Source organism: Lithobates pipiens, unplaced genomic scaffold (genome assembly GCF_037356315.1).
Source record: "Lithobates pipiens isolate NorthernLeopardFrog02 unplaced genomic scaffold, aLitPip1_a1.2 Scaffold_8, whole genome shotgun sequence".
In the NCBI taxonomy this organism is placed as follows: domain Eukaryota; kingdom Metazoa; phylum Chordata; class Amphibia; order Anura; family Ranidae; genus Lithobates; species Lithobates pipiens.
The window spans coordinates 588359511-588387305 of NW_027507903.1; the positions used below are offsets into that span (position 1 = coordinate 588359511).

General features: G+C 42.8%; 1 protein-coding gene across 2 annotated transcripts in view; it reads left to right on the forward strand.

Annotated features, from left to right (window-relative positions):
* PALM3 (paralemmin 3) overlaps positions 1-27696 on the forward strand; it is a 99331-nt gene extending 71635 nt beyond the window's left edge. For both annotated transcript variants that reach the window (XM_077470438.1, XM_077470439.1), the window contains exons 4-6: positions 425-546; positions 8727-8793; positions 22828-27696. In XM_077470438.1, the coding sequence (XP_077326564.1) occupies positions 425-546; positions 8727-8793; positions 22828-24225 (1587 nt within the window). In that variant the 3' untranslated portion in view covers positions 24226-27696. The remainder of the gene's footprint in view (positions 1-424; positions 547-8726; positions 8794-22827) is intronic.
* The last annotated feature ends 99 nt before the right edge of the window (positions 27697-27795 follow it).

Sequence of the window (27795 nt, forward strand, 5' to 3'; positions counted from 1 at the left end):
AATCCGATCGCACGGAACGAGGTTACGTCAAACACGTACATCGGGAGTATAAACGGGCCAATAGCCAATATTTTTCGTCTCTTAGTTTATTCTGAGCATGCGTGCCACGTTGTCCGTCGGAATTGCTAACACATGATCCGAATTTAAATGATTGGATTTTGTTGTCGGAAAATTTTAGATCTTGCTCTCAAACTTTGTGCGTCGGAAAATCCGACGGAAAAAGTCCGATAGAGCCCACACACGATCGGATTTTCCGACAACATAATCCGAACCGCCTTTTTCCGTCGGAATTTCCGACCGTGTGTATGGGGCATAAGAGCTTCTGTTCTGCTTTTCTGTGTTCCTATGTTCTACAAACTAGTTTATCCTCCCTCAGTAGTCACAGTGATGGTGTTTCCCTTTTGTTTTTCCCTCGTGTCCACAGAGAAAGTCCCTACGAGATCGCTGGTTGATGGATGGCCTGGTTCCGACAGCAGGAGTGGAAGCAGAGAATCCATTGAGTGAGACAGAAGGTCATATAAAGGACCTCGAACTACAGCTTGAAAGGTGAGGCCATGGACCATTTGATGGCTCAACAAAGTAGATTTACAAGAGCTCATATCTTTGTACACAAGATTGGTTTGCTTGAGGTTCTTTTTATTCCGAGGACCCAAATAAGAAAATTGTTACTGAATTCCCCCCCCCCCTTTATTGGTTGAACTAGATGGTCTTTTTTCAACCAGATTAACTATGTAACTGGGACCCAGGAAGACACGAGAAGAAACAAGTGGCTGAGGAATTGGTGTAGAAAGGGGAGTTCAGGTTCCTGGAGAACTGGGTTGAATTTTCAGTCGATTACCGGCTCTTTAGCAGGGACGGACTACACCTAAATGGGGATGGTGCAGCTCTGCTGGGAGAGAAGATAATGCATTACTAGACCTGCTGATTACAAACAACATAGACCTGATCATGGATGTGGAAATAACGGGGAAACTTAGGAAAAATCTACCACAGATCAATTACATTCAGTATAAACCACAGGAAAAGGAAGAACAAGGGCAATACAAGGACACTGAATTTCAAAAGAGTCAACTTACCTAATCTGCACTCTATGCTGCATGATATTAAATGGGATAAAATCATAGAGACAAGAAACACTGAGGAAAAAATGGGAGTGCTTTAAGAATATATTAAAGTTATTGGCCAGTGTATTCCCATGGGCAATAAATATAAAACAGCTAGGATTAAACCTGTGTGGCTAAACTATAATTTAAAAATGCATTTAAAAGTGAAAAAAAGGCCTTAAAAATATAAAGCTCAAGGGTCATTGTTAGCATTCCAACACTACAAAGAATGCAATAAGAAGGGTACGTGCGCAATCAGGGCAGGTAAAATAGACAAACGGCACATCTGTATGTGGAGAGTAAAAAATTCCAAGAATTTTTTTAAATATATTCACAGTAAGAAAGGGAAGCCAGAACATATTGGCCCCATAAGGGATGATGAAGGGAATTTGGTTACAAAAGACAAGGAAGATGAAAGTTACTCGCTAGGGGGAGAACCTCTGGGGGAATCCCAGGATGGAAAAAGATCTGAGGGTCCTAGTAGATGACAGGCACAGCAATGGCATCCAAACTGCTGCAAGCAAAGTCAGCAGAATATTGGCATGCATCAAAAAGGGATTTAGTCCAGAGATAATACGATCATTCTGTCACTCTACAACAGTGGTTATCAACACTGTCCTCAGGGCCCACTAACAGGCGTGGTTTTATGTATTGCCTTGGGGAGATGCAGACTAAAATACTGCAATCACTGAGCAGCAAATTATATCACCTGTGATGTACCGTATTTCAGTTATCTTGCAAACCTGGCTGGTTAGTGGGCCCTGAGGACAGGGTTGATGACCACTGTTCTACAAGACTCTGGTCCGGCCCCATCTTGAGTATGCTGTCCAGTTCTGGGCACCAGTCCTCAGGAAGGATGTGTCGGAACTGGAGAGAGTCCAGAGAAGGGCAGCAAAGCTAATAAGGGATTGGAGGACCTTAGTTATGAGGAAAGACTAAAAGCATTGAACTTATTCTCTCTGGAGAGGAGATGCTTGAGAGGGCATATGATAGTGATATACAAATGCCTAACTGGTGACCTTAGCATAGGGAAAACTTTTCAGTAGAAGGGAGTTTTAAAAGACACGCAGCCATTCATTGAAATTGGAAGAGAAGCGGTTTAACTGCGTACAGGGTTCTTCACTGTCAGAGTGGTAAGGATGTGGAATTCTCTTCCACAGACAGTTGTATTAGCAGGGAGTGTTGATAGTTTAAAAAAACTATTAGATGGGCATCTTAAAGATCGCAACATACAGGATTTACTTAACATAAGGGCAAATGCACACACCACAGGTTAGACTGGTGTCTTTATTCAGCCTTACTGACTATGTGACTATGTAACTATGTAATATGTAACATGTGGATGGGAGTCACGGCTTGTGGTACAGAGCTCTGAAGGAACGTCACGGGTATGCTGTCCCTTCAGAGCGCATTTGCGGTGACATCACCAGCTGTATCCAGTGTGAATAACTCCTAAACACGGCAAATTTAGGAGATATTTACTGTACCTACAGACATACCCCCCCCCTTCCCAACTTTTTGAAATAAAAATGAAGGAACTCTATCAGCAAACATATGCAGGCATAGGACACACCCATTGCCACACCCCCTTAAAGGAGAATTGTACAAAAAAACAAGATTGGTTAAACCCATAAGTGCTTTTTTTTTTTAACTACTACTACTTTTGACCACTACTATTTTGGCTTTTGGAATATACAAAGGCAGCAATTTAGAAATCAGATGAATGGTTTAGCACTAGGAAACACTTTTTGATAGAAAAAAAGTGCATTTTATATACAACTATATAGATCAGACCAAAATGAGGAGGACTAAGGGACAGAGGGACATTGTTCCAAATCAGGGACAGTCCCTCGAAATCAGTACTATGCCTACAGGCCTTATTATAGGCTTACCTGTAGGTACAAGTTCAAAAGCAGAGTTTACTACCACTTTAATGGCACTGAAGTAATAAGGCAATATAGCTAGGCTAAAACAATTAATTAACTTATGTCACCATGACATGGCTATCATGGACATAAAAAAGTAATACACTATGCCTCATCCCGAAATAGTACACAATAAAATAGAGACCACAAAAAGTGGGACTTTTTAGGCAACGTATCAAACACACATAATCATGTGTATGTATGCGTGTGTGTGTGTAATATATATAATATATGTATGTGTTACTCTTTTTTTTTAGAAAATTGATTAAAAACAAATTAAAACCATTAAGTAGTATTAACCCAAACTAGTCTGTATACAGATAGGGAGCCTCCAAAGTATTGACACTGGCATATACGTAATGAAACAAACACTTTCCCAAGGACAAATAATATAGCGGGGGGGGGGGTTATCCCTGTAGAGGGGTGCGTCGCCTCACACAAGTGGACAGTGCTGTGCTTAACATGTTTCGCGTTGACAATTAATGCTTCTTTGGGAGCGTAAAGGGTTAATTAGTGTTAAACCAAGCAAAATGTGTGGACCACAAAGGTCAGTGGAAGGCATGACCCTCCCCATATGATTGTTGAAGTAGAAATAGGGATACACAACAAAAGGGATGGAGATATATATGTGTGTATGTGTGTATATATATATATATATATATATATATATATATATATATATATATATATATATTATAGAGAGATATCCAGGGTTTATTGGGGGTAGGGACTTCATCTCCCCCATGGTAAAAAGTCTAACGATAGAATTGCCCAAGGAGAAAGCATCAGCTCTATATATCCCTGATCATATCCAGCCTCAATCTCCCATGCAGTATCCCGGCTTCTTCCTAATATAATTAGACAAGAGAGAGATCCCCTAGGTGGACTTTTAAGGCACTACCATAATTTGTAGAGAAAATATGTATTTTATTAAACACAGTAAACACAATAAAAATAAGGTATATTTGAATGGTTACAATAGCCGTATGCTAGGTACAAGGTCACCACAATGATTGACTGTAAAGTTCTCGTAATTAACCCAACGCGTTTCAGAGTATCTATGTCTCCTTCTTCAGGGGTGTTTATAAGAAGGTCAATCGTACATCTAAAATGTAGTAATAGCAAACAGTCAAATATAAGATATACAGAGATGTACAAAGAACAATGTTTTATATATAGCATATCTTGCAATAATAATAATGATGAGTAATGTATAGACTCACATATTTTGTAAACGAGACATTCCAATAAGGCCAATTAAAACAAAGAATATAACCGGAAGTGTGTCTCCAGAGATCTGCCTGAAAAATAGCTTGTCTTTCACAGCGTGTTAGACTATACCATCAATTAAGGATTGAATATAGCCGGGCCAGCATGAGAGCCATTGGACAGCTGACAATACTGAAGCCGAAGGAGGGCATAGCCCTGTAGGTAAAGAGTAATAAAGTGTAGTGAGGGGTACAATAAATGGTGAGGTTCAGCTTTGCCTACAAAAAATGTGCACCGTGTATACAAAGATAATAAGAAGATAATGGAAATAATGTGTATACGTATGTATCCTACCTACCTTTTGACATTAATTGAATGCTACATGTTGCCTACAATGTGACTCTAGATCACCTGTTTAAATCTGCTCTATCAGTCCCATATGGCTTTTTTAATGATAGCCAAACAAGGTGGAGGTTGGCTTATGAATAATGATTTTAATCTTCTAAAATTATCAAATCCTACTATAATACCTGTGGGTATACACATACATACATACATACATGCATACATGACTCTGCCATGTATTTATTACTTTTCAGTTTGATACCAACTATACAGTGCCCTATATCAACTCGACAACAATTATTTGTTCTCATTGAGTGCAGATAGGATACATACAAATACACATTATTTCCATTATCTTACATATATATATATAATTTATATTATCTTCTTATTATTATCTTTGTATGCACCGTACTTGCACATTTGTTTTGTAGGCTGAGCTGAACCTCACCATTTAATGCGCCCCTCACTACAATTTATTACTCTTTACTTACAGGGCTACGCCCTCGTTCGGCTTCAGTATTGTCAGCTGTTCAATGGCTCTCATGCTGGCCGGCTCTATTCAATCCTTAATTGATGGTATAGTCCAGTGATGGCGAACCTTGGCACCCCAGATGTTTTGGAACTACATTTCCCATGATGATTACCTACACTGCAGAGTGCATGAGCATCATGGGAAATGTAGTTCCAAAACATCTGGGGTGCCAAGGTTCGCCATCACTGGTATAGTCTAACACGCTGTGATAGACAAGCTACTTTTACAGGCAGATCTCTGGAGACACACTTCCGGTTATATTATTTGTTTTTAATAGCTTTATTGGAATGTCTCCTCTACAATATCTCCACAAAATATGTGAGTCTATACATTATTCATTATCATTATTATTGCAAGATATGATCTATAAAAGACATGGTTCATTGTACATCTCTGTATATCTTATATTTGCTACTGCTATACTTTAGATGTATGATTGACCTTCTTATAAACATCCCTGAAGAAGATTATATATATATATATATATATATATATATATATATATATATTATACTCTGAAACGCGTTGGGTGAATTACAAGAACTTTACAGTCAATCATTTTGGTGATCTTGTACCTAGCATACAGCTATTGTAACCATTCCAATATATCTTGTTTTTATTGTGTTTAATAAAATAGATATTTTCTCTACAAATAATGTTAGTGCCTTTAAAAGTCCACTTGGGGGATCTCTCTCTTGTCTAGTCAATTTGGATGGGGCACCCTACAGGGACACTTGCACTGATATAATCTTTGTCCTAATGTAATTAGGGCAGATCTATCAAGGTAGCCTTACCCTAGGACCTCATTCTCCTCCGGTCAGCTCTGCTCCTCACTGATTGGCTGCTAGACCCCCACTGGTGGCTATGTTGGGTGTGCAGCAGTATCCCCTATTCTTTACTTACTTACACTGGACCTCTCCCTTTCACTGATTCTCGGTCCCTGCCTGGTGGGGTTCCACTCCCTACACTATACACTGTATACTCACAAATGCGCACCATTATTTAAAAGGGCTGTCCCAACCAAGGTGGCCGCAGAAGGTCACCAGGGTTCACAGCTTCCAATCAGACAGCTGTTTCATATGTGACACCTGCAGAGGCTTCAGAGGATCAATGTTTCTCTAAATCTCCCATCCATCAACATAAATCCAAGACGCCACCTGCTTGATGACGTGGGAACTACACCTGCCTACACGCTTAGCACTTTAGCCCCCTTCTGCACCTCTCTTACACTATTTACAGTTGCACCCCTTTTATTATGTTCACTTCTGCACCTCTGTCACTGCTTACCTCTGCACCTCTCCTTTTCTCCCTGCACTTCTCTTACATTGATCACATCTGTACCTCTCCTTTCCTCCCTGCACTCCTCTTACATTGATCGCATCTGCACCTCTCCTTTCCTCCCTGCACTCCTCTTACATTGATCGCATCTGCACCTCTCCTTTCCTCCCTGCACTCCTCTGAGGGCGAGTACACACGGGTGGATTGTCTGCCCAACTAAGTTCGTCAGACAATCCGACAGACAGTCCGTTCAACTTTTGAATGAACGGACTTGACCACACACGATGAACAGACAGTCCGCTGAAAACGTGCGCGATGACGTGTACAGCATGTACGACGGGACTAGAAAAACGTCCAATACACTGCAATGCAACCTTCGGCCGTGTAAACCCTTTCTGAGCATGCGCCATACTTAGTCCGTCCAACTTGCCTACACACGAGCGGACTGTCCGCTGAAACCAAGTTTGGACGGACAAAACCAAGTTTCAGCGGACAAAATTACGGAAATTCCGAAAGACAAAGTCCGTCGGACTGTCCGCTGAAAAAGTCAGCTGAAGCCCACACACGAGCGGATTGTCCGCTGAAACACGGTTCAGCGGACTAAGTTGGGCAGACAATCCGCCCGTGTGTACGCGGCCTTACATTGATCACCTCTGTACCTCTCCTTTCCTCCCTGCACTCCTTACATTGATCACATCTGCACTTCTCCTTTCCTTCCTGCACTCCTCTTACATTGATCACCTTTGCACCTCTCCTTCCTCCCTGCACTCCTCTTACATTGATCGCATCTGCACCTCTCCTTTCCACCCTGCACTCCTCTTACATTGATCGCATCTGCACCTCTCCTTTCCTCCCTGCACTCCTCTTACATTGATCACCTCTGCACCTCTCCTTTCCTCCCAGCACTCCTCTTACATTGATCACCTCTGCACCTCTCCTTTCCTCCCTGCACTCCTCTTACATTGATCGCATCTACACCTCTCCTTTCCTCCCTGCACTCCTCTTACATTGATCGCATCTGCACCTCTCCTTTCCTCCCTGCACTCCTCTTACATTGATCGCATCTGCACCTCTCCTTTCCTCCCTGCACTCCTCTTACATTGATCACCTCTGTACCTCTCCTTTCCTCCCTGCACTCCTTACATTGATCACCTCTGTACCTCTCCTTTCCTCCCTGCACTCCTTACATTGATCACATCTGCACTTCTCCTTTCCTTCCTGCACTCCTCTTACATTGATCACCTCTGCACCTCTCCTTTCCTCCCTGCACTCCTCTTACATTGATCGCATCTGCACCTCTCCTTTCCACCCTGCACTTCTCTTACATTGATCGCATCTGCACCTCTCCTTTCCTCCCTGCACTTCTCTTACATTGATCGCATCTGCACCTCTCCTTTCCTCCCTGCACTCCTCTTACATTGATCACCTATGCACCTCTCCTTTCCTCCCTGCACTCCTCTTACATTGATCACCTCTGTACCTCTCCTTTCCTCCCTGTACTCCTCTTACATTGATCACCTCTGTACCTCTCCTTTCCTCCCTGCACTCCTCTTACATTGATCACCTCTGTACCTCTCCTTTCCTCCCTGCACTCCTCTTACATTGATCACCTCTGTACCTGCCTCCTCCATGCCTCTCCTCTTACATTGATCACATCTGCCCTCCTCTTACATTGATCATCTCTGTACCTCTCCTTTCCCCCCTGCACTCCTCTTACATTGATCACACCTGCACCTCTCCTTTCCTCCCTGCACTCCTCTTACATTGATCACATCTGTACTCCTCTTACATTGATCACATCTGCACCTCTCCTTTCCTCCTTGCACTCCTCTTACATTGATCACCTCTGTACCTCTCCTGCCCTATGCTTACACAGGTGACCTTTGAACCCTCCCTGCCCACAATTACAATGATCACTTGTGAACTCCCTTTTGTACCCCTCTTATGCGGATCACCCATGCCCCCACTCTGATAACCTGTGCATCCTCTTTCCCCTCTTACAAGGATCACGTGCACTCCCACACCCCTCATCCCCTCATACGCTGATCGCTTGTGTACTCCCTCCCCCACATTACTTTGACACTAAGCACTCTCCTCTAATCTGGGCATTACAGCAAGCGGTCATATCAGCTATCTAAAGCCTGCTCTAATAGGAGGTGCATCTATATCTCCTTTGCACTGTGCTGCCTGTAAAGTGTTGCTGCAATGACCCATGCAAATTAGGGTCTGAGGACCACGATTTCAGGCACAAGGGTTTGAAGTAATGTTTATTAATAATTTAATTTGGTGATTTTTTTTTAAATACTTATTTTGCCCCTATTTTCATTCTAGTCTTCAATCAGAACTGGTGTATCTGGAAAATCCACAACTGAGGCCTTCGAAAGTAGCGAAAGTCCAGGTAACATCTCACTTTCTATTCGGAAGAACTAAACCAGTAATATAAAGCTTTTTTTCCTGAAGTTATAAAGTGCATGAAAAAAACCCCAACATTGAACTCTTATGCCCTGTACACACGGTTGGACATTCCGACAACAAAATCCGTCTGATTGTTTCTGACGGATTTTGTCCAAAACTTGCATAAACACGGTTGGACAAAGTTGTTTGGAACGTGCTGACGTTTGTTGCATACAATGGGACTACGTAGAGGCTAGTAGCCAATAGCTTTGGTCTCGTAATTTGATCTGAGCATTCATGGCACTTTGTCCGATCGGAATTCTCTACAAACAATCGGAAAAAGTCCGATCAGATTTTTTTGCCAGAAAATTTTAGATCCTGCTCTCAATTTTTTTCCGTCATATGGAGCCCACACAGGAGCGGATTTTCGGACAATATAATCCGATCAGACATTTTCCATCTGAATTTCCGACTGTGTGTACAGGGCATTAAGACAGACAAACATTTTTTCATCAGAGGAACTTTCGTACGATTTTTTGTATAGTGTGTACACAACTTTCTACAACCAATTCGGACCTTCTGAACAAACATTTGCGAAGGAACAAGCTAATCACTTGAAGCTGTTAGCCATAACCCCATTTTTTTTTCAGCCAGTGGCTAGTTTTCTCATGAAAGTGGTCTGAGCGGGTCATTAGCCACTGGATCGCTCTCCGAAGCCACTCAACGCTGTTTTTTTGACTAATCGTTTTTGCAGGCACCTGAGAAATTATTCAGCGGTGTGGCAGACTGGTCACAGAAGCAGTGAGAGACTAGATCAAGGGATGGGAACAAGGGAGGAACAAGGGATGTTTACTTTTATTCCTATTACAAAGAATGTATAAAAAAAATTGAGACAGTGTAAAAATAAAAAAATTAAATCCCCATCACTCCGTGCTCGCGAGTGCATACATAAGTCGTACATGCATATGTAAACTGTGTTTGCACCACACGTGTGATGTATGACTGAAACGGTTAGAGCGAGAGCAATAATTCAAGCGCTAGACCTTCTTTGTAACTCTAAACGGGTAACCTATAAAAAAATGTAAAGTACCGTAACTTGTAACCATTCCACAAGCATGTGCAATTTTAAAGCATGACATGTTGGGTGTCTATTTAATCGGGGTAACGTCATCTTTTGTATTTTACAAAAACATTGGGGTATACATTGTGTTTTGTTTTTTAATTAATTAAAATGTATTTCTTTGCAAATAACGCGTGACATAAAAATTGCAACAAGTTCCATTTTGTTCCCTAGGGTCTCTTAAAAAAAAAAAAAAAAAAAAAATATATATATATATATATATATATATATATATATATATATATATATATATATATATATATATATATATATATATATATATATATATATATATATATATATATATATATATATATATATATGTGATGTTTGAGGGTTACAAGTAATTTTCTAGCAAAAAAATACTGATTTAAACCTGTAAATAGTGCCAGAAAAGGCCAGGTCTTCAAGTGGATACGCCATCATGGCAACTTGCAGCCCAAACAGAGGTAACACTAGCAGCTTCATTGGCTGTAAAAGATAGGAGGGTTTAGTTCCATTTTAAGACTTACCTGTCCAGCTGACAGCATGTCATAACTTTGCTTTCTTTGAGGGCTTAGTGATCTGGCAGAGTATTCTGCATCCAACACTTGTCAGTGTGTGTGTGTGTATATGTGTGTGTGTGTGTGGTGAATGTCTGGTCCCCACTGCACACTTTGGCATCTGCTGTTGTGTTCTGTATTCATATATTAACTGGTGGATGGAATCAAAGTATCAGGAGTCTTCTTCTTTTGCAAGATGCTTCTTTTACTTTTTTTTTTTTTTGTTGAGGCAACAAAGTATAATTGTTCCAAAGAGTGAATGTCCAATTAGGTGTGGTGTTTTATCATTTCATATTCCCAATTTTTTGAGATGGGAATGAGGGACACCAATTAGCAAAAGTATGTAGGCATAGGGCACACCCCCCTTGCCACTATTATTCCTTTTTACAGTGACTTTTGAAATGTACAAATGCAGCAATTTATAAATCAGATGAAAGGTTTAGCACCTTAAAAATAAAATTTTTATTTCATATACCACTATACAGATGAGACCAAAATGAGGGACAAATGAGGAGGAAAGAGGGACAGAGGGATCTTGTTCCAAATGGGGACAGTTGGGAGCTATGTATACCCTTTAAGCTGAATTCTAGGAGTTCAGACACTTTGTAAAATGTGCAAGCATCCAATGAATTAAATGGGTTGTAAACGTTCGTGTTTTGTCACCTTAATGCATCCTATGCATTAACCACTTCCCACCCGGCCAATGCATATATACGGCCAGGTGGGAGCCGTCTACTCCTGATAGGACGTTCAGGAACGTCCTTCAGAAGTAGCGGGATCGCACGCGCGCGTGCCCGCGCAGCGGTGCGATCCCGATGCGCTCGTGTCACCCGGACACGGCACATCTCAGATCGGCAGGAGGGCTCTGTGATTGGCCCTCCTGATCACATGACGGCCGTGTCCAATCACGGCCGTCATGTGATGTAAACAAACAGCCGGTTGCTAGGCAATCGGCTCTCCTCTCCTCACACGGAAGTCATCGCTGAGGAGAGGAGAGCAGAACGCTGCAGCCGGCTGATGATCAGTGAGTATGAGCTGCTTTTTACAGCTTTTTACTCACTGATCATCAGTCTAGTGTCAACACACAACACACCACACAGTACAAACACAGTCCCCATACATGTCCCCAAATAATAAAAACACATGTCCCTAATAATAAAAACATGTCCCCCACATATGTCCCACTAAAATCACATGTCCCAATGATTATCTGCACACATATGTACGTGATCACCTGCACACATATGTACATGATCATTTGCGTACATATGTCCCTGATCACACAAACCAATTATTATACACTTAATGGAATTTTTTTTACCAAAAACATGTAGCAGAATAAATTTTGGCTTAAATTTATGACAAAATTTGATTTTATTGGATTTCTTTTCAAATAGAAAAGAGAAAATATTGTTTTTTTTTCCAAATTTCCGCTTTTTTGCGCTTATATCGCAAAAAAAAAAAAAACGGAGTCGTGAATAAATAACACCTAAATAAAGCTCTATTTGTGCGAACAAAATGATAACAATTTCATTTGGGTACAGTGTAGCATGACCGCGCAATTGTCATTGAAAGCGCTAGAGCGATGAAAGCTGAAAATTGGGCTGGGAAGGAAGGAGGTGAAAGTGCCCTGTATTGTAGTGGTTAAGGTGAAAAAACACCTGTCAGTGACCGGCCCCCCAGCCCCCCCCATTATACTTACCCGACCCCTCAAACTTGTCCCACGGAATGTGCTGTCTCTCTGTCTGGGGTTCTCGGCTGTTGATTGGATAGATTGATAGCATCACAGCCATTGGCTCCCGCTTCTGTCAATCAAATCCAATGATGCGGGGGGCGGGGCCGAGTCCTGTATTCAGCGTCTATGGACACCGAATGCTGAACTTGGGAGCACACCCGCAAGGCAGCCCGCTTCGAGAGTGCTTCTCCCAGGGGGTAGCTGATGTGGGGAGGAGCTGGGAGAGCCGCCGAGGGACCCCAGAAGAGGAGGTTCGGGGCCACTCTGTGAGCTGCACAGTGGAAGTAAGTATGATATGTTTGTTATTATTTATTTATTTTTATTTTTTTAAACCCGAACCTTTAGTGTCACTTTAAGTCAAACAAGGTACGATTTTAAGGCAACATGCCAAAACGCATAAGCCCTGTATTTTGTACTATACCCAGATTAATAAACAAATTAATTGCGGAAAATTGAACTGCCGGCTTTCTTTTTACCTATATGCTTGCGTGGGTGCTAGAAGAACACTTCAAGCCAGTGCAAGGTCCGCTCAGCACCTCGGGGAATTACAACAGGTGTTTTTTACTAAATTTTGCATATCACCTCCTGGGCTTAGCTCTATTATTTACATCTGACAGGTTTATAGAGCTCCTGGAGGAGACACTCAGGCTCTAAGAGGAGAGAAGCACACACAGCAGTTCTGCCTGAGCCTCTCCTCTCATGCTGTTTTACTGAAAGTAGAAGTAAACTAAGTTTTACCTATAGGTAAGCCCATAATAAGGCTTGCCTATAGGCAGGGGCATTGCTAGGGCTACAAAATATCTGGGGCTAGAGCCCATAGCAGCGAAGTAAAGAAAGTCATACGCTTGGAGAGGCATACACATCTATGTAATGTAGCATAATTCATTCTAAAAGCCTGCTTGTAATTCAAAGCACTTGTATATCCACTTTCAGACCGGACCATTTTGCTGGCTTAAGACCAGACCACTTTTTGCGATTCGGCACTGCGTCGCTTTAACTGACAATTGTGCGGTCGTGCGACATGGCTCCCAAACAAAATTGATGTCCTTTTTTCCCACAAATAGAGCTTTCTTTTGGTGGTATTTGATCACCCCTGCAGTTTTTATTTTTTGCGCTATGAACAAAAAAAGAGCGACAATTTTGAAAAAAACATTATTTTTTACTTTTTGCTATAATAAATATCCCCCAAAAATATATAAAAAAAACATTTTTATCCCTCAGTTTAGGCTGATATGTATTCTTTTACATATTTTTGGTAAAAAAAAAAGTCACAATAAGCGATTATTGATTGGTTTGCACACAATTTATACCGTTTACAAAATAGGGGATAGTTTTATGGCATTTTTATTTTTATTAATATTTTTTTTTTTACTAGTAATGATGGCGATCAGCGATTTTTATTGTGACTGCGACATTATGGCGGACACATCGGCCATTTTTGACACATTTTTGGGACCATTGTCATTTATACAGCAATCAGTGCTATACAAATGCACTGATTCCTGTGTAAATGACACTGGCAGTGAAGGGGTTAACCAAGGGGTGGCAGTGTAGGGGTTAAGTGTGTCCTAGGGGCGTGTTACTAACTGTGAGGGGCTAGGCTGTGTGTTAGTGAACACTGATCTCTGCTCCAATCACAGGGAGCAGAGATCAGTGTCACTTGTTGCTAGGCAGAACGGGGAGATGCTGTTTACAACTGCATCTCCCCGTTCTCCCTCCCCGTGGAACGATCGTGGGTATCCCCGTGGCGATCGAGTCCGCGGGACCTGCGACCGTACTCACGGGAGTCCCGACTGGCACATGCGTGCGTCACCCGCGGCGCGCACGTGATGGCAGGGTGGTAATTTTAACAGGACGTGCCTGCAGTTTGCCTGCCCGTGCCATTCTGCCGTCGTACATCGTTGTGCGCCGGTCGGGAACTGGATATCAAAGCAAATTTCCCCATAAGAAATAATGGAAATTAAAATGATTCGTTCCACAACCATTTATTCATAAATCCTTCAGTTTATAGTCCATTTAAAAGGATTATAGTCAGTGTAACCTGGTTGGGTAACCATAAAACATCCATCCACAAATGGAAGCCTCCATAATGGGATTAGAAGCAAAATCCAGCTACAGAGTATAAAAGAGAAGAGAGGCACCTCTACGTGTAGCAATATGTTGCTAAATGTTGTACCTTCATTAAATGTAACCATATTGCTACACTTGGAGGCACCTCTCTTCTCTTTTATACTCAGTTGTGACATGAAAATACTTGTATATCAAGACATCGCTTGTATATCAAGTCAAAATTTATTTAAAAAAATGTAGCTTGTCTTGCAAAACGCTCTCAAATCAAGTTACTCTCAAGGTGTGTTTGTGTGATATATATATATATATATATATATATATATATATATATATATATATATATATATATATATATATATATATATATATATATATATATATATATATATATATATATATATATATATATATATATATATAATTTCATTTTTTTATTTAAATTTTTTTTACAATCCTTCCATATCTGAGTACGGAGAGCCCCCCCCTGTCTGCAGCAATTTTTTCACTTTTTTCTTTTCACTTTGGTATTTTGATATTAGATTTTATATTTATTCAATATTTGTTTATGAACCAATTTAGCGCTGCATCCTTTTTGACATATACACTTTGGTTTGAGTTTCATTATATCACTGGAATGCTTCATTTTCAGGCATGTTTCACATAATGTGATAGTATAAGATGCATACTAGCACATTATGACATTACCTTGCAGGTAGGGATGGCCTTGCGGTTCGCCCAGCGGTCGGTTTGCGGCGAATTTTGCGTGCTCCCAATTCGCCAAAATGGGCAGACTTTTGGCGCTGTTTGCCTGGCGGACATATGCGTTTACAGTGTGAAAGAACTTTGACCCATGATGACACATCCATCATGGGGTACAGGACAGCCAATTGAGACATTTCAGCACATGGACAATTGGACATTCCCCCTACCTTATAAATAAACCTGATCTGGCAGCCATTTTACATTCTGTCTTATGTCAGTGTAGGGACAGGACGCTGTGTGGAGCAGGGAGAGACTGTAGTGACACAAATCACTAGCTATTAGGTCCACAAAAGTCCTTTTAAGGACTGGTATAGGTGTAGTACAGTATATAGGGTTCGGTTCACTGCTGTGCTGGTAATTTCAGCTGTCTTTTGTCAGTGTAGGGACAGGACGCTGTGTGGAACAGGGACAGTCAGTTTAATCACTAGCTATTACTATTAGGTCCACAAAGGTCCTTTTAAGGACTGGTATAGGTGTACAGTATATAGGGTGCTGGTGCATTGCTGCTGACAGCTGCCTGATTCTGCAGCTGTCTTTTATCAGTGTAGGGACTGAGGGACAGTCTGCAAATCACTAGCTACTAGGGCCACAAAGGTCCTTTTAAGGACTGGTATAGGTGTACTATTTGGTGTGCAGTATATAGGTGTGTAATACACATATAAAATACTTGCACATATAGAAAGCATAGTATAGTGCATTTCCACTGTGCAGCGTTGTGACTGCTAAGTGGTTCTGCAGCGATACTACAAAGAGTGACAAACGCAAAAAAAAAAGTATTATAACTGGTGTGATAGACCAGTGGCCCCCAAAAATGACAGATTGAAGCGGGGTGTTATATACCTTCTTCCACATACATACTGCACTTCTCTAGAGACTTTTATCATAGGGTCATTTAAAAAATGACAGGCAGTGGAAGAGACAGGCCCTTCCGCTGGGGTGGTAGGGGTAGGGCAGGAGCAACAGGCTTGAGCCAAAGTGACAAATTGCAGAAGGTGCATGCGATTACAGCAAAGGACGCACCAGACTTGGTTGAGTGGCTCACTCAGCCTTACTCTTCTGCACCCTCCGCTCAGTGCTCTCTATGACGGTGCTGGTGTCAGTGCTCTCTATCTCGGTGCTGGAGGTCAGTGCTCTATATCACGTTGCTGGTGTCAGTGCTCTCTATCACAGTGCTGGTGTCAGTGCTCTCTATCACGGTGCAGGTGTCAGTGCTCTCTATCTCGGGTGCAGGTGTCAGTGCTCTCTATCTCGGGTGCAGGTGTCAGTGCTCTCTATCTCGGGTGCAGGTGTCAGTGCTCTCTATCTCGGGTGCTGGTGTCAGTGCTCTCTATCTTGGTGCTGGTGTCAGTGCTCTCTATCACGGTGCTGGTGATCATCTCCTGCACCCTCTTCATAGCCTACCCTGACCTTTCCTCTCCTCAATTGCCTTCATGCGCTCCTGAGCCCTGAATTGTCATTGAAGTCAATGGGGCCCGCCGCGATCTTTGCAGTTCGCAAACTTTTGGCCGCGTTTGCGGTTCGCGAAAGAAGTTCGTCCATCTCTACTTGCAGTTAAGGAACAAAGAAAAAAACGTCCAGTGGTTTACAACCGCTTGAAGCCTTTGTATTTTGTGAATGAGTTCACATAATACAAAGGCTTCTGTAATATGAGAAGCATCAACTCTGCTGTTGAAAGCGGAGCTCCACCCAAAAGGGGAAGCTCCGCTTGTTTGGTACTCCCCCCCCCCCCCCCCCCCCTCCGCTGTCACATTTGGCACCTGTCAAAACCAGATACCCGCTCCCACTTCCAGGTAAGATCGACACAATCATTGTGCGGCGATCTACAAAATTTCTGGTACAGAAGACAGCGGGACCATTCAGAAAGTGCAGCGCGACTCGCACATGCGCAGTAGGAAACAGAGCTTCACTTCCGGTTTCCCTTATTGAAGATGCTGGCGCCTGCACCCCGAAGCTGATGGATGGATTGGCTTGGGGTGCCAAGATTGCGGTATCCCTGGACAGTTAAGTGTCATTTTAAAAGTCAGCAGCCACAGTATTTGTAGCTTCTGACTTACATTTTCTTTTTTTTTTTACAGGCTGGATCTCTTTTTGAAGGAGCTGAGACAAGAAGGTTTAGAGCTCTGTGAACTGTAGTACTAGCTGTGTTCTGGGAGCTTCATAGACCTGTCTGATATACTGTATGTATTAGTGATAAGTTCAGGAGGTGGCATGCACCTTGTTGGAGCTAACTCAAAGTATGTTTGTAGTTTTTTTCAAAGTAGCTTAAATTCCTGGAGTTCAGCTTTAAATCTATAATCCCACTTACAATTTTTCTTATGCACATTGCCGGCAAGGCACGCAGTCCATCTACATGAAGTAGGGCACAAGGAGCATATACAAGTCCTGTTACATCACTCTTGGCACCAGTGGCGGCCGGTGCTCAAAATTTTTGGGGGGGGCGCAAACAAACGGAAAAATACTGAACCCCCCCCATCAATTGCCGCCTCTCTGTGCCCATCAATTGCTTCCCCTCTGTGCCAATCAATTGCCGCCACTGTGCCCCATCAAACGCAGCCACTGTGCCATATCACATTCTGCCAGTGTGCCCGCCGTCTGCACCTGTCTCGGTGGGACAGCTCCTCGATGTCTTCTCCCGTCCTCTCTTCCCGTCCTCTGCTATGATTGGACGCCTGGCGTCCAATCACAGCAGCTGTCGTTTCAGCTAATCAGGTGAAGAGTAACGGATCCGAGCACCTGATTGGCGGAGAGGTAGTTTAGTGTTAGGAAAGCGAATATTCATTCGCTTTTCTAACACAGTTGAGTGACCTGCGAGCGCCATGCATGGCGCTCACAGTTCACTTTTTTTACGCCTATTGCTCTAATCAGGTTCTTCAAAAACACCCCCGCCACTGTAAATCAGGCATTCTGCGAAAAGGGACCGGGCGCTTGAATAGGGGGTGGCCATAGATAGATTCATGCATTGCATGAATCTATCTATTGGTGCTAGGGGGGATGGCAGGAGAGAGGGGGCGGTGCCCGTGTGCCCTTATGGACGCACTGCCACTGCTTGCCACCCTAATGTAGATTTATTTTGTTATATAATTATATAATCAGCCAAGTCACAGGAGGCTCTTGGGGCATACATAATTACAGAACCTGCAGATAGACACGTGTAGTGGAGCTGGGAATGTCTGACTTGCACAGGACAAGATGTTCCGAAAACACCAGTACAGTAACCATAAGCAAAGCTCCCAACTGTCCCTGATTTGGAACAAAGTCCCTCTGTCCCTCATTCCTCCTCATTTGTCTCTCATTTTGGTCTGATCTATATAGTTGTATATAAAATGCACTTTTTGTCTTTCAAAAAGTTTTTCCCAGTGCTAAACCTGCCATCCAATTTCTAAATGGCTACATTTGTAAATTTCAAAAACCAGTATAAAAGGAATATTAGTGTTAAAAAAAAAAAAAAAAAATAAAAAAAAACACAAGCACTTGTGAGTTTCATTCATTTATTTTGTTTTGTTTTATCCTTCTTTAACTACTTGAGCTCCAGAAGATTTTACCTCCTTCATGACCAGGGCATTTTTTGCTATTCGGCACTGCGCTATTTTAACTGGTAATTATGCGGTCATGCAACTCTCTACCCAAACCAAATATATATAATTTTTTTTCACACAAATAGCGCTTTCTTTTGGTGGTTTTTGATCACCTCTGGGTTGTTTTATTTATTTATTTTTTGCCATATAAATGAAAAAAAAGAAAACTTGAAGACGAAGAGAAAACAATTTTTTACTTTCTGCTTTAAAACCTATCCAATAAAAAAAAATTATTTCTTCTTAAATGTTGGCCAAATTGTATTCTGCTACATACTATTGCTTAAAAAAAAAATCACAATAAGTGTATATTTATTGGCTTGCATGGAAGTTATAGCGCCTACAAACTATGATAAATATACTGGAAATTTTATTTACTATTTTATACTACTAATGGCGGCGATCAGCAACTTAGAATGGAACAGCGACAGGACGGGACAGTGCGGCGGGTAATCTGACACTGACGCTGGGGGGGAACCACTGACATCACCAGTGACATTACAGTGGTGTGAAAAAGTGTTTGCCCCCTTCCTCGTTTCCTGTTCCTTTGCATGTTTGTCACACTTAAGTGTTTCGGAACATCAAACCAATTTAAACAATAGTCAAGGACAACACAAGTAAACACAAAATGCAATTTGTAAATGAAGGTGTTTATTATTAAAGGTGAAAAAAAATCCAAACCATCATGGCCCTGTGTGAAAAAGTGATTGCCCCTAAACCTAATAACTGGTTGGGCCACCCTTAGCAGCAACAACTGCAACCAAGCGTTTGCGATAACGTGCAATGAGGCTTTTACAGCGTCCTGGAGGAATTTTGGCCCACTCATCTTTGCAGAATTGTCCTAATTCAGTTACATTAGAGGGTTTTCGAGCATGAACGGCCTTTTTAAGGTCATACAACAACATCTCAGTAGGATTCAGGTCAGGACTTTGGCTAGGCCACTCCAAAGTCTTCATTTTGTTTTTCTTCAGCCATTCGGTGGTGGACTTGCTGGTGTGTTTAGGATCATTGTCCTGCTGCAGAACCCAAGTTCGTTTCAGCTTGAGTACACGAACAGATGGTCGGACATTCTCCTTCAGGATCTCTTGGTAGACAGCAGAATTCATAGTTCCTTTTATCACGGCAAGTCTTCCAGGTCCTGAAGCAGCAAAACAGCCCCAGACCATCACACTACCACCACCATATTTTACTGTTGGTATAATGTTCTTTTTATGAAATGCAGTGTTCCTTCTACGCCAGATATACTTGGACACACACCTTCCAAAGAGTTCCACTTTTGTCTCATCGGTCCACAGAATGTTGTCCCAAAAGTCTTGGGGATCATCAAGATGTGTTGTGGAGAAATTGAGACGAGCTTTGATGTTCTTTTTGCTCAGCAGTGGTTTTCTCCTTGGAACTCTGCCATGCAGGCCATTTTTGCCCAGTCTTTTCCTGATGGTGGAGGCATGAACGCTGACCTTAACTGAGGCAAGTGAGGCCTGCAGTTCCTTGGATGTTGTTGTGGGGTCTTTTGTGACCTCTTGGATGAGTCGTCGCTGCGCTCTTGGGGTAATTTTGGGCGGCCGGCCACTCCTGGGAAGGTTCACCACTGTTCCATGTCTTCGCCATTTGTGGATAATGGCTCTCACTGTGGTTCGCTGGATTCCCAAAGCTTTGGAAATGGCTTTATAACCCTTTCCAGACTGATAGATCTCAATTACTTTCTTTCTCAATTGTTCCTGAATTTCTTTGGGTCTCGGCATGATGTGTAGCTTTTAAGGATCTTCTGGTGGACCTTACTGTGTCAAGCAGCTCCTATTTAAGTGATGCCTTGATTGTGAACAGGTGTGGCAATAATCAGGCCTGGGTGTGGCTAGAGAAATTGAACTCAGGTGTGGACAACCACAGTTATAGTATGTTTTAACAAGGGGGGCAATCACTTTTTCACACAGGGCCATGATGGTTTGGATTTTTTTCACCTTTAATAATAAACACCTTCATTTACAAATTGCATTTTGTGTTTACTTGTGTTGTCCTTGACTATTGTTTAAATTGGTTTGATGTTCCGAAACACTTAAGTGTGACAAGCATGCAAAGGAACAGGAAATGAGGAAGGGGGCAAACACTTTTTCACACCACTGTATATGACATTATGATAATACTGATGCACTGTCACTGTACTAAGTACCCTAGCTAGAGCTTAGTACCCTAGTACCCTAGCTTTAACCCTAGAGGGGTTAAATGTGTGCCTAACTATGCGCGATGCATGCTGATTTTTACCAAAGATCTCTGTTTCTCATCCCTGAATAAGAAACTCACAGATCGCTCCCATTGTACAGAGCTGTGCATTGTTTACCCACACAGAGCTCTGGGCAATGATTGTACACAGCCAATCAGCAGGTCCCGGCTGTGGATCACTGGCTGGGATTTTCTGACAGGCTCCCGCTGTGTACAATCACAGCGGGGGCCAGGCGGGATTACATTGCTTTACCTACAGCAGCAGTCCGTGGTACATTGCAGGTGGGTGGGACACTATGAGGGGGGGGGGGGTTGTTATAGGGGGTGTGTCCTATGTCTGTGTACATTTGCTAATAGGTGTCCCTCTTTCCCATCTCAAAAAGTTGGGAGGTATGGCTATATGACTTTAAAGTAGCTCTTGAGTCAGAAAATGAAATCCTGCTAGATCACTTCAGGCTGGCTAATTTCGCAGGCATAGCTATGTATAGCATTAAAAATAAATGTCTATACTGTTTAACTGCTTGCCACCTGCACACAGACAAATGATGGTGGAGCGGTGCAGCTCTTGATATGAAGGCGGCCCGCGGGGGCGAACAGTGTGGCGAACAGTGTGGCGATCATGGCCGCGCCGTGTTGCTAGGATACAGCGCGACCCTGATCTGTGTAAAAAGCCGCGTCCGCGGCTCTTTAACCATGTGATCGGCGGTGTTCTCACACACGGCCGGTCACATGTAAACACGGAGATGCCAGTAATCGGCTCTCCTCGTCTCACACTGAGTGTGAGGACAGGAGAGCCGATCAGCGGCATCTCCTCACAGGGGGACAGCTAGGGAAGTAATCAGGGCGCTGATCATCAGCACCCTGATTACAATATAGAAAAAAAGTGTTAAAACACAGTGCCCAATAATGGCAGCAATCAGTACCCACACTGCCCACAAGTGCCACCAGTCAGTGCTGGCAATCAGTGGCGCCTATCAGTGCTGCCCATCAATGCCCATCACTGCTGTCCATCAATGCCTGTCAGTGTCTCCTATCAGTGCCACCCATCAATGCCCATCAGTGCCCATCTGTACTGCCTACCCATGCCACCTATCCGTGCCCACCAGTGTCGCATATCAGTGCCCATAAGTGCAGCATATTAGTGCCTCCTTATCAGTGCCACCTCATCAGTGCCCATAAGTGCCGCCTCATCAGTGCTCATAAGTGCCGCCTCATCAGTGCTCATAAGTGCCACCTCATCAATGCCCAACAGTTCAACCTGTTACAAAATTTACTGACAAAAAAGTAAAAATCGTTTTTTTTCCAAAATTTTTGGTCTTTTTTTTGTAAAAAAAAATAAAAATACAGCAGTGATTAAAAACCACCAAAGGAAAGCTCTATTTCTGTGCAGAAAATGATAACAAAATTGTTTGGGTACAGTGTAGCACAACCGCGCAACTGTCATTCAAAGTGCGACAGCGCTGAAAGCTGAAAAATGGCCTGGGCAGGAAGGAGGTGTTTGTGCCTGGTAGGCAAGTGGTTCAAATCTAGTAATACACTGTCTCACCCTGCTCTGCACATGCTCAGTTGCTCTCCATTTTTAGGCACTGCTGAATTTGTAGAGGCCAATCTGATGACAGCCTTAAAGCAGAGATAAATCCTCTTATCTTTTACAGCCAAGGACACTGCTTCTGTTTTATCTGCATCTGCCATGGTGCTGCACATGTGATCAGTTATGACACCAGCCATTTGATGGTTTGACAGTTTGGTTGAGGACACAAGCAAATGTGACAGTTAGCAATCCCAGCATTCAAGGAATGTAACTGTTTTTGAAACCGTTATATCAATGGGCTGCTGTTTTGGGGCTCTGGGCTTCAGCAAAATGGCAGCTTCCACCAAGAAACAAGTTGTTGTGGGTAAAGTTCTGCTTTAACACAGCAGGGTGGCCTGTTGTACCATATTAACAAAATGCCATGGCACATAAACCTGCCTTGTAACTGTTTTTTGCTTTTGACTAAAATGTACTTAAATTTCATTTCAGGATATTACAGTGCACAAAGAACTTGTGAATGGTGAAAGAAGCTTGAAACAAGTTGATCAAAATGAAAATCTCAAAGAACATCCAATTACAGAAGAAGCCAACCAACCGGGTGACAGTCATGGAGAAAAGCCCACTGTATCCCAACAAGACCCCACCTCTAGCACAGAGAAAGATGGACATCCTGTCCCGGCTCCTCGATCTAAAAATGTATCCGAAAACCATAAAGCCGAACACAACCCAGATGTAGAACTTTCAGACTCAAAGGAACCTGATGATAAACAGACACATCCAAGCCAAAATGTGGATGGTTTTGTTGAAAAAGATGCACATGGTAGCCACAATTTTCCCAAAGAAGAAAACGAAATCCAAAATTCAGGACACAGCCAGGAACCTCAAGATCAGAAAGGAGAACATCAGGATCCAGGCGGGAATCCTCAAGAAGTCAGCCTGGATGAAGATGCTGGTGATGAAGTCCAAAATATTCCAAACCAGAAGCTTGATTCCCTGGAGAAGACTTTGGAGCAGGAAGACCAAAACTTAACGAGTCCTACAAAGGAATTAGAAAGTGTTAGTCAGACAACAGATGACTCACAACCAATGGAAGACTTGAACAACGATTTGTTCAAACCTAATGAGAACGGCAGGGAATCACTACTGGATGAAATTACAAAACTGGTAGACCTTGGAGACCAACAAATAGCCGATCAACAGAACCAGGATGGCGACAAGCCATCTATATCTAAGAAACAGCTCGGCCCAGAGTCACAGATGCACAACAGTGAAGATGATAGCCAGAGTCTGGAGGAAGGCAAATTTTCAGTGTTGATTAGCCATGAACAAGGTCACTCCGCAGATGAAGCGCTTCTATTGTCTTTAGAGACAGAAAGAGCACATCCTGTTTTACTGGACATCCAAGAGGAAGCAGAGCAGCCTGTGGCATCTAGCACAGAATCTGAGACACCAGATGGCTTAAATCAGGGCTCAATATTGCATTTTGAGGACCAGACTCAGGATTCAGCATCCATGCCTTTAGAAAACACTCAGAGCTCAGTGCTGCCACCTAGTGACCAGGAGGTATGCACAACACTGCCATGTACAGATACAATTCCCAGCCAGTCACTGTCATCTGAAGGTCAGAATCAAGTTAACCAAGCTCAGATATCTCAAGTCATAGTGGTAACGCCCTCGGGACATGAGCAACGCTCTTCCAATCCTCCACAAGGCCCCTCAGCCTCCAACCAGCCTGGGACCAGAGAAACCAGCACTGCCCCTGAAAGCCAGCCCCTATTACACAAATCTCAAGAGACTGATGCCAACCACGGGACCAACACGGCCGAGACACGGGATAAGAGCACTCCGACGAAAAAGAAGTCATGCCAGTGTTGCGTGGTCATGTGAGATGAACAATGATGCCGTAGAGGTTCAGAAATACCCTAAACATGATCCATGACAATTGTGAGCAAACCCAGCTCTGATAAATAGTGTGTATATATAGGTCAGGGAACTGTAACATACATTATATAGAAGAATGATCTCTCATTTTATAGAATTTTTAATCTAGCATTGGTCTAACTTTTTTTTTTTTTTAAAGAAGAACTCTGGTTTAATTGAAGCGTGCTATATGGTGTGTTATCCACAAAATACCATCATGTAGCAATATACATTTTATTGTTGCCGTGGTAGAGAAGTTAAAGTGTCTGTAAACCCTAACAATAAACTTCTCTTATTTGCCTCCTTATGTTCTGGTAAAGGGGCACTACACTGCATCTGAGCACCACAAGCACAGTTTTATTATTTAAAGCAAACCTGCCACCCATCTATTCATGTGTCTGTGCTTTATTTTGCTAAACAAATCACCCTAAACACCCCGTAGCATTTCTGGCAATGGCCATCTTGACTAAGGGCAGATGATTCACCTACCATATACTTCCTGGAGTCCATCTGCCCTTAGTTGAGGCATGCAGGCAGGAGGACATTCTTAAATGAGAAAATCCCTCCTCCCTTCCTGATGATGCCTGGGATGTATGTGCCTAGGTCTGGAAACCAGGAATTAATAGTAGAAATGTAAAACAAAAAAAAAAAGCTTAAACTCTGATTTACTTTCATATCTATTTACTAATGCTAGCAGCCTAAGGATTACATGTAGTCAATGTTGATTGAGAGAGTAAAGTTGCACTTTAAATATACCATCAAAAGTGTTTTGTTATATCTGTTCGATACCGATTGGTCCTGCCTGAAATCCAGTGAGTGTGAATTCTGCAGTATTATCTCAAGCAGTGTTATCAGGACTGTCTAAGTCACTTCTGTGAACTACAGAACACCTTTCCCCTTTGTTATGGAATTGAGCAGATACAGAGGTGTTCTGTAGTGCTGTCGTAGGGTGTCAACGCTGCTTCTCCATTGAAATGGTACAGTGAGTGCTGTCACCCTAAGACAGGAAGTGTGTTACAGGGAGGATCACCAGGTGAAGAATAAGGGGGGAAAAATGCCTGGAAAAGGAAAACGAATGCAGCAACCTCATTTAAGGAATGCAATATATTATATTTTTGTTCTTGGGTTTAAATACACTTTAATATTCAAATTATATAACTTCTCAAGCACAACTCCCTTGCTGCCAGCATGTCTTTGCCCCCTCCTCTACTTCATCATGTTGACTGACAGCACAGCTTATGCAGGAGCAAAGCTGGGAAAACTCTTATGAACAGCTTTTTGTTTGAGTCGGGCTTAGGGTGACAATACACAATACAATCTGATTGTACTAAATTTGCACAATTTTATTTAAAGTTACAAAAACTATGTAATATGTGGAAAGACCTAAACAATCCATTCAATTTGTATCCAGTCGAGCAGACCCTTGCACAACATAGGTCTTGGTCAGTGCCAGGACAAGGTCATTTAGAGCATAGGGCAAGCTAACCAAATTGTGCTCCCCTCCCAAGATGTATGAGCATTATGTGTCAGCAGAAATCCCCCCACAAAAACACTGAGCACATAAATTCCCCATCCTCCCAGTACAACCCCCCCCCCCCCCCACTAAAATCCCTCTCTCAGCACAAATCTTTGCCCCCCATCCCCTAATCCCCCCCAGCTTAACCACTTCCTGACCAGCCGCTGCAGATATACTGCGGCAGGGTGGCTCTATTGCGCTATGGCGCTTCATGTATTAGATACAGCAGGCTCACGCGGTGTGGCGCCCAAGCTGATGGATGTGTGTTGCCGCGATGCCAGACGGCCACCCGCGATCGCTCCACAGAGAGACAGAATGGGGATCTGCCAAAGTAAACAAAGCAGATCCCCGTTCTGTCAGGGGAGTTCAGTGTCCACCCCAAAAAAACTCACCCCTCCTAGCACAAATCTTCTCCTCCCCACTTCAAATACCCCATCCCAGCCCAATTCCCCCCTAACTCCTCCCCCCCAGCACAAATTCTCTTACCCCCATCCCCCCTCCTAACACAAATCCTCCAAAATCATCACTCATAGCACCCCCCACCGAATCTCCCAAACTAGTATAATACTTACCCCCTGCAACCCCCCCCCATATTCCCCCTTTCAGCACAAATGCTCCCCCCCAAAGCTCCTAGTGGAGCCCCCCGCCCACCCCTTGTCCCAGCCCTAGTCTTAGTATATCTATCTTGGTCAACTTTACGCTGACCACCCACAATATGGATGTACAGTCTCCTGTAGATCTACCAACTATTGTAGTGCAAAGGCCTGTGTGTTTAGCCTGGATAAGTCCCATTTCACATGGGGTGTACTCCTCTAGGAATCTGTCTGCTGAGCAGGCGGGTGGCTTGTCTGTGTCAGCTCTGCCTATGCAGGACGGACCTGGCCCATTGTCCTCTATGGGTGGTTGGATGTAAATGGACTGTCTGTTAGTTTACATCCGACTGCCATCTGATCCACCAAATGGGTGGGGAACGTCTGTTTTTAGTGGAAAGGATCGGATTGGGTGTCGACTGACACATGTCCATTGACTCCTGCTGCTCCATAGAGGGCATTGGATGGTCTGATCAGGTCTGCCGAAAAAAATGACTGGCGGACCTGATCAGTCCACCCGTGTGAAAGGGGCTGAAGGCTGATCATAGACAGCTGGAAGTTTGGCCAACTCCTGCTAGATCAGCTCAAATTTGCCCTGCAAGCACTCAAGGGTTGAATGAGAGTTAATCCAGCTGTGTATGGCTAACTTAAAAACCTAAAGGATTATTGAGGTGGGTCCTCACCTTACATAAATGTTAGTAAACTAAAGCTGACCATACATCTTACAAACTGTGTATCTACTTTAGGTATATCAAAGACTATGTAGTACAAGGATCTACTTGAGTAGATCTAAATTGGAGTTGTTAAGGTAGACCATCAAATTACATACTTATAGTAATTCTAAAGGATATTGTACAATCAGATTTGTAGGAGTATGACCAGTTTAAAGGACATTGTACAATGAGATTGTATTGTTTGTAGATTCCTTCAACTGGGTTTTGCCTTCCCGTTCAATCCTATGGAAATGCAGAACCTGCTTGAAGCAAGTCAAATGCACCTGTCAATGATGATCTTAGAAGCATCTCAAACCAAAGTCATCAACACATGCCCTAAGCCCGTCCACACTGGCTCTTGCTCAGGTTTGACATGTTGGGGTGAAGTGACCACTGACATCCACAAGCCAATTTTTCAATACCGCACTAGCAAACCCCAAAAAATTTTGAATACATAAATCTTGTCGTTTTTCAGAAATGATAACTGGGTTGTTTTATTATCTTCAGAGTTCTTCTTTAAATGAGCAAGGCTTTGTCTACAGTATGAATTAAAACAAAACTTTCAAATCTAAATGTTTGTTTTACAAAATTATTATTAAAAGTGCTATATGAAGTCTAAGTGGGCATTTTCTGGCTGATATATGATTTTTTTTTCACTAGGAATAGGTGACACGAGCTTTCAGGAATACAAGGCTGCTACAGATTGGTGGTAGAGGCA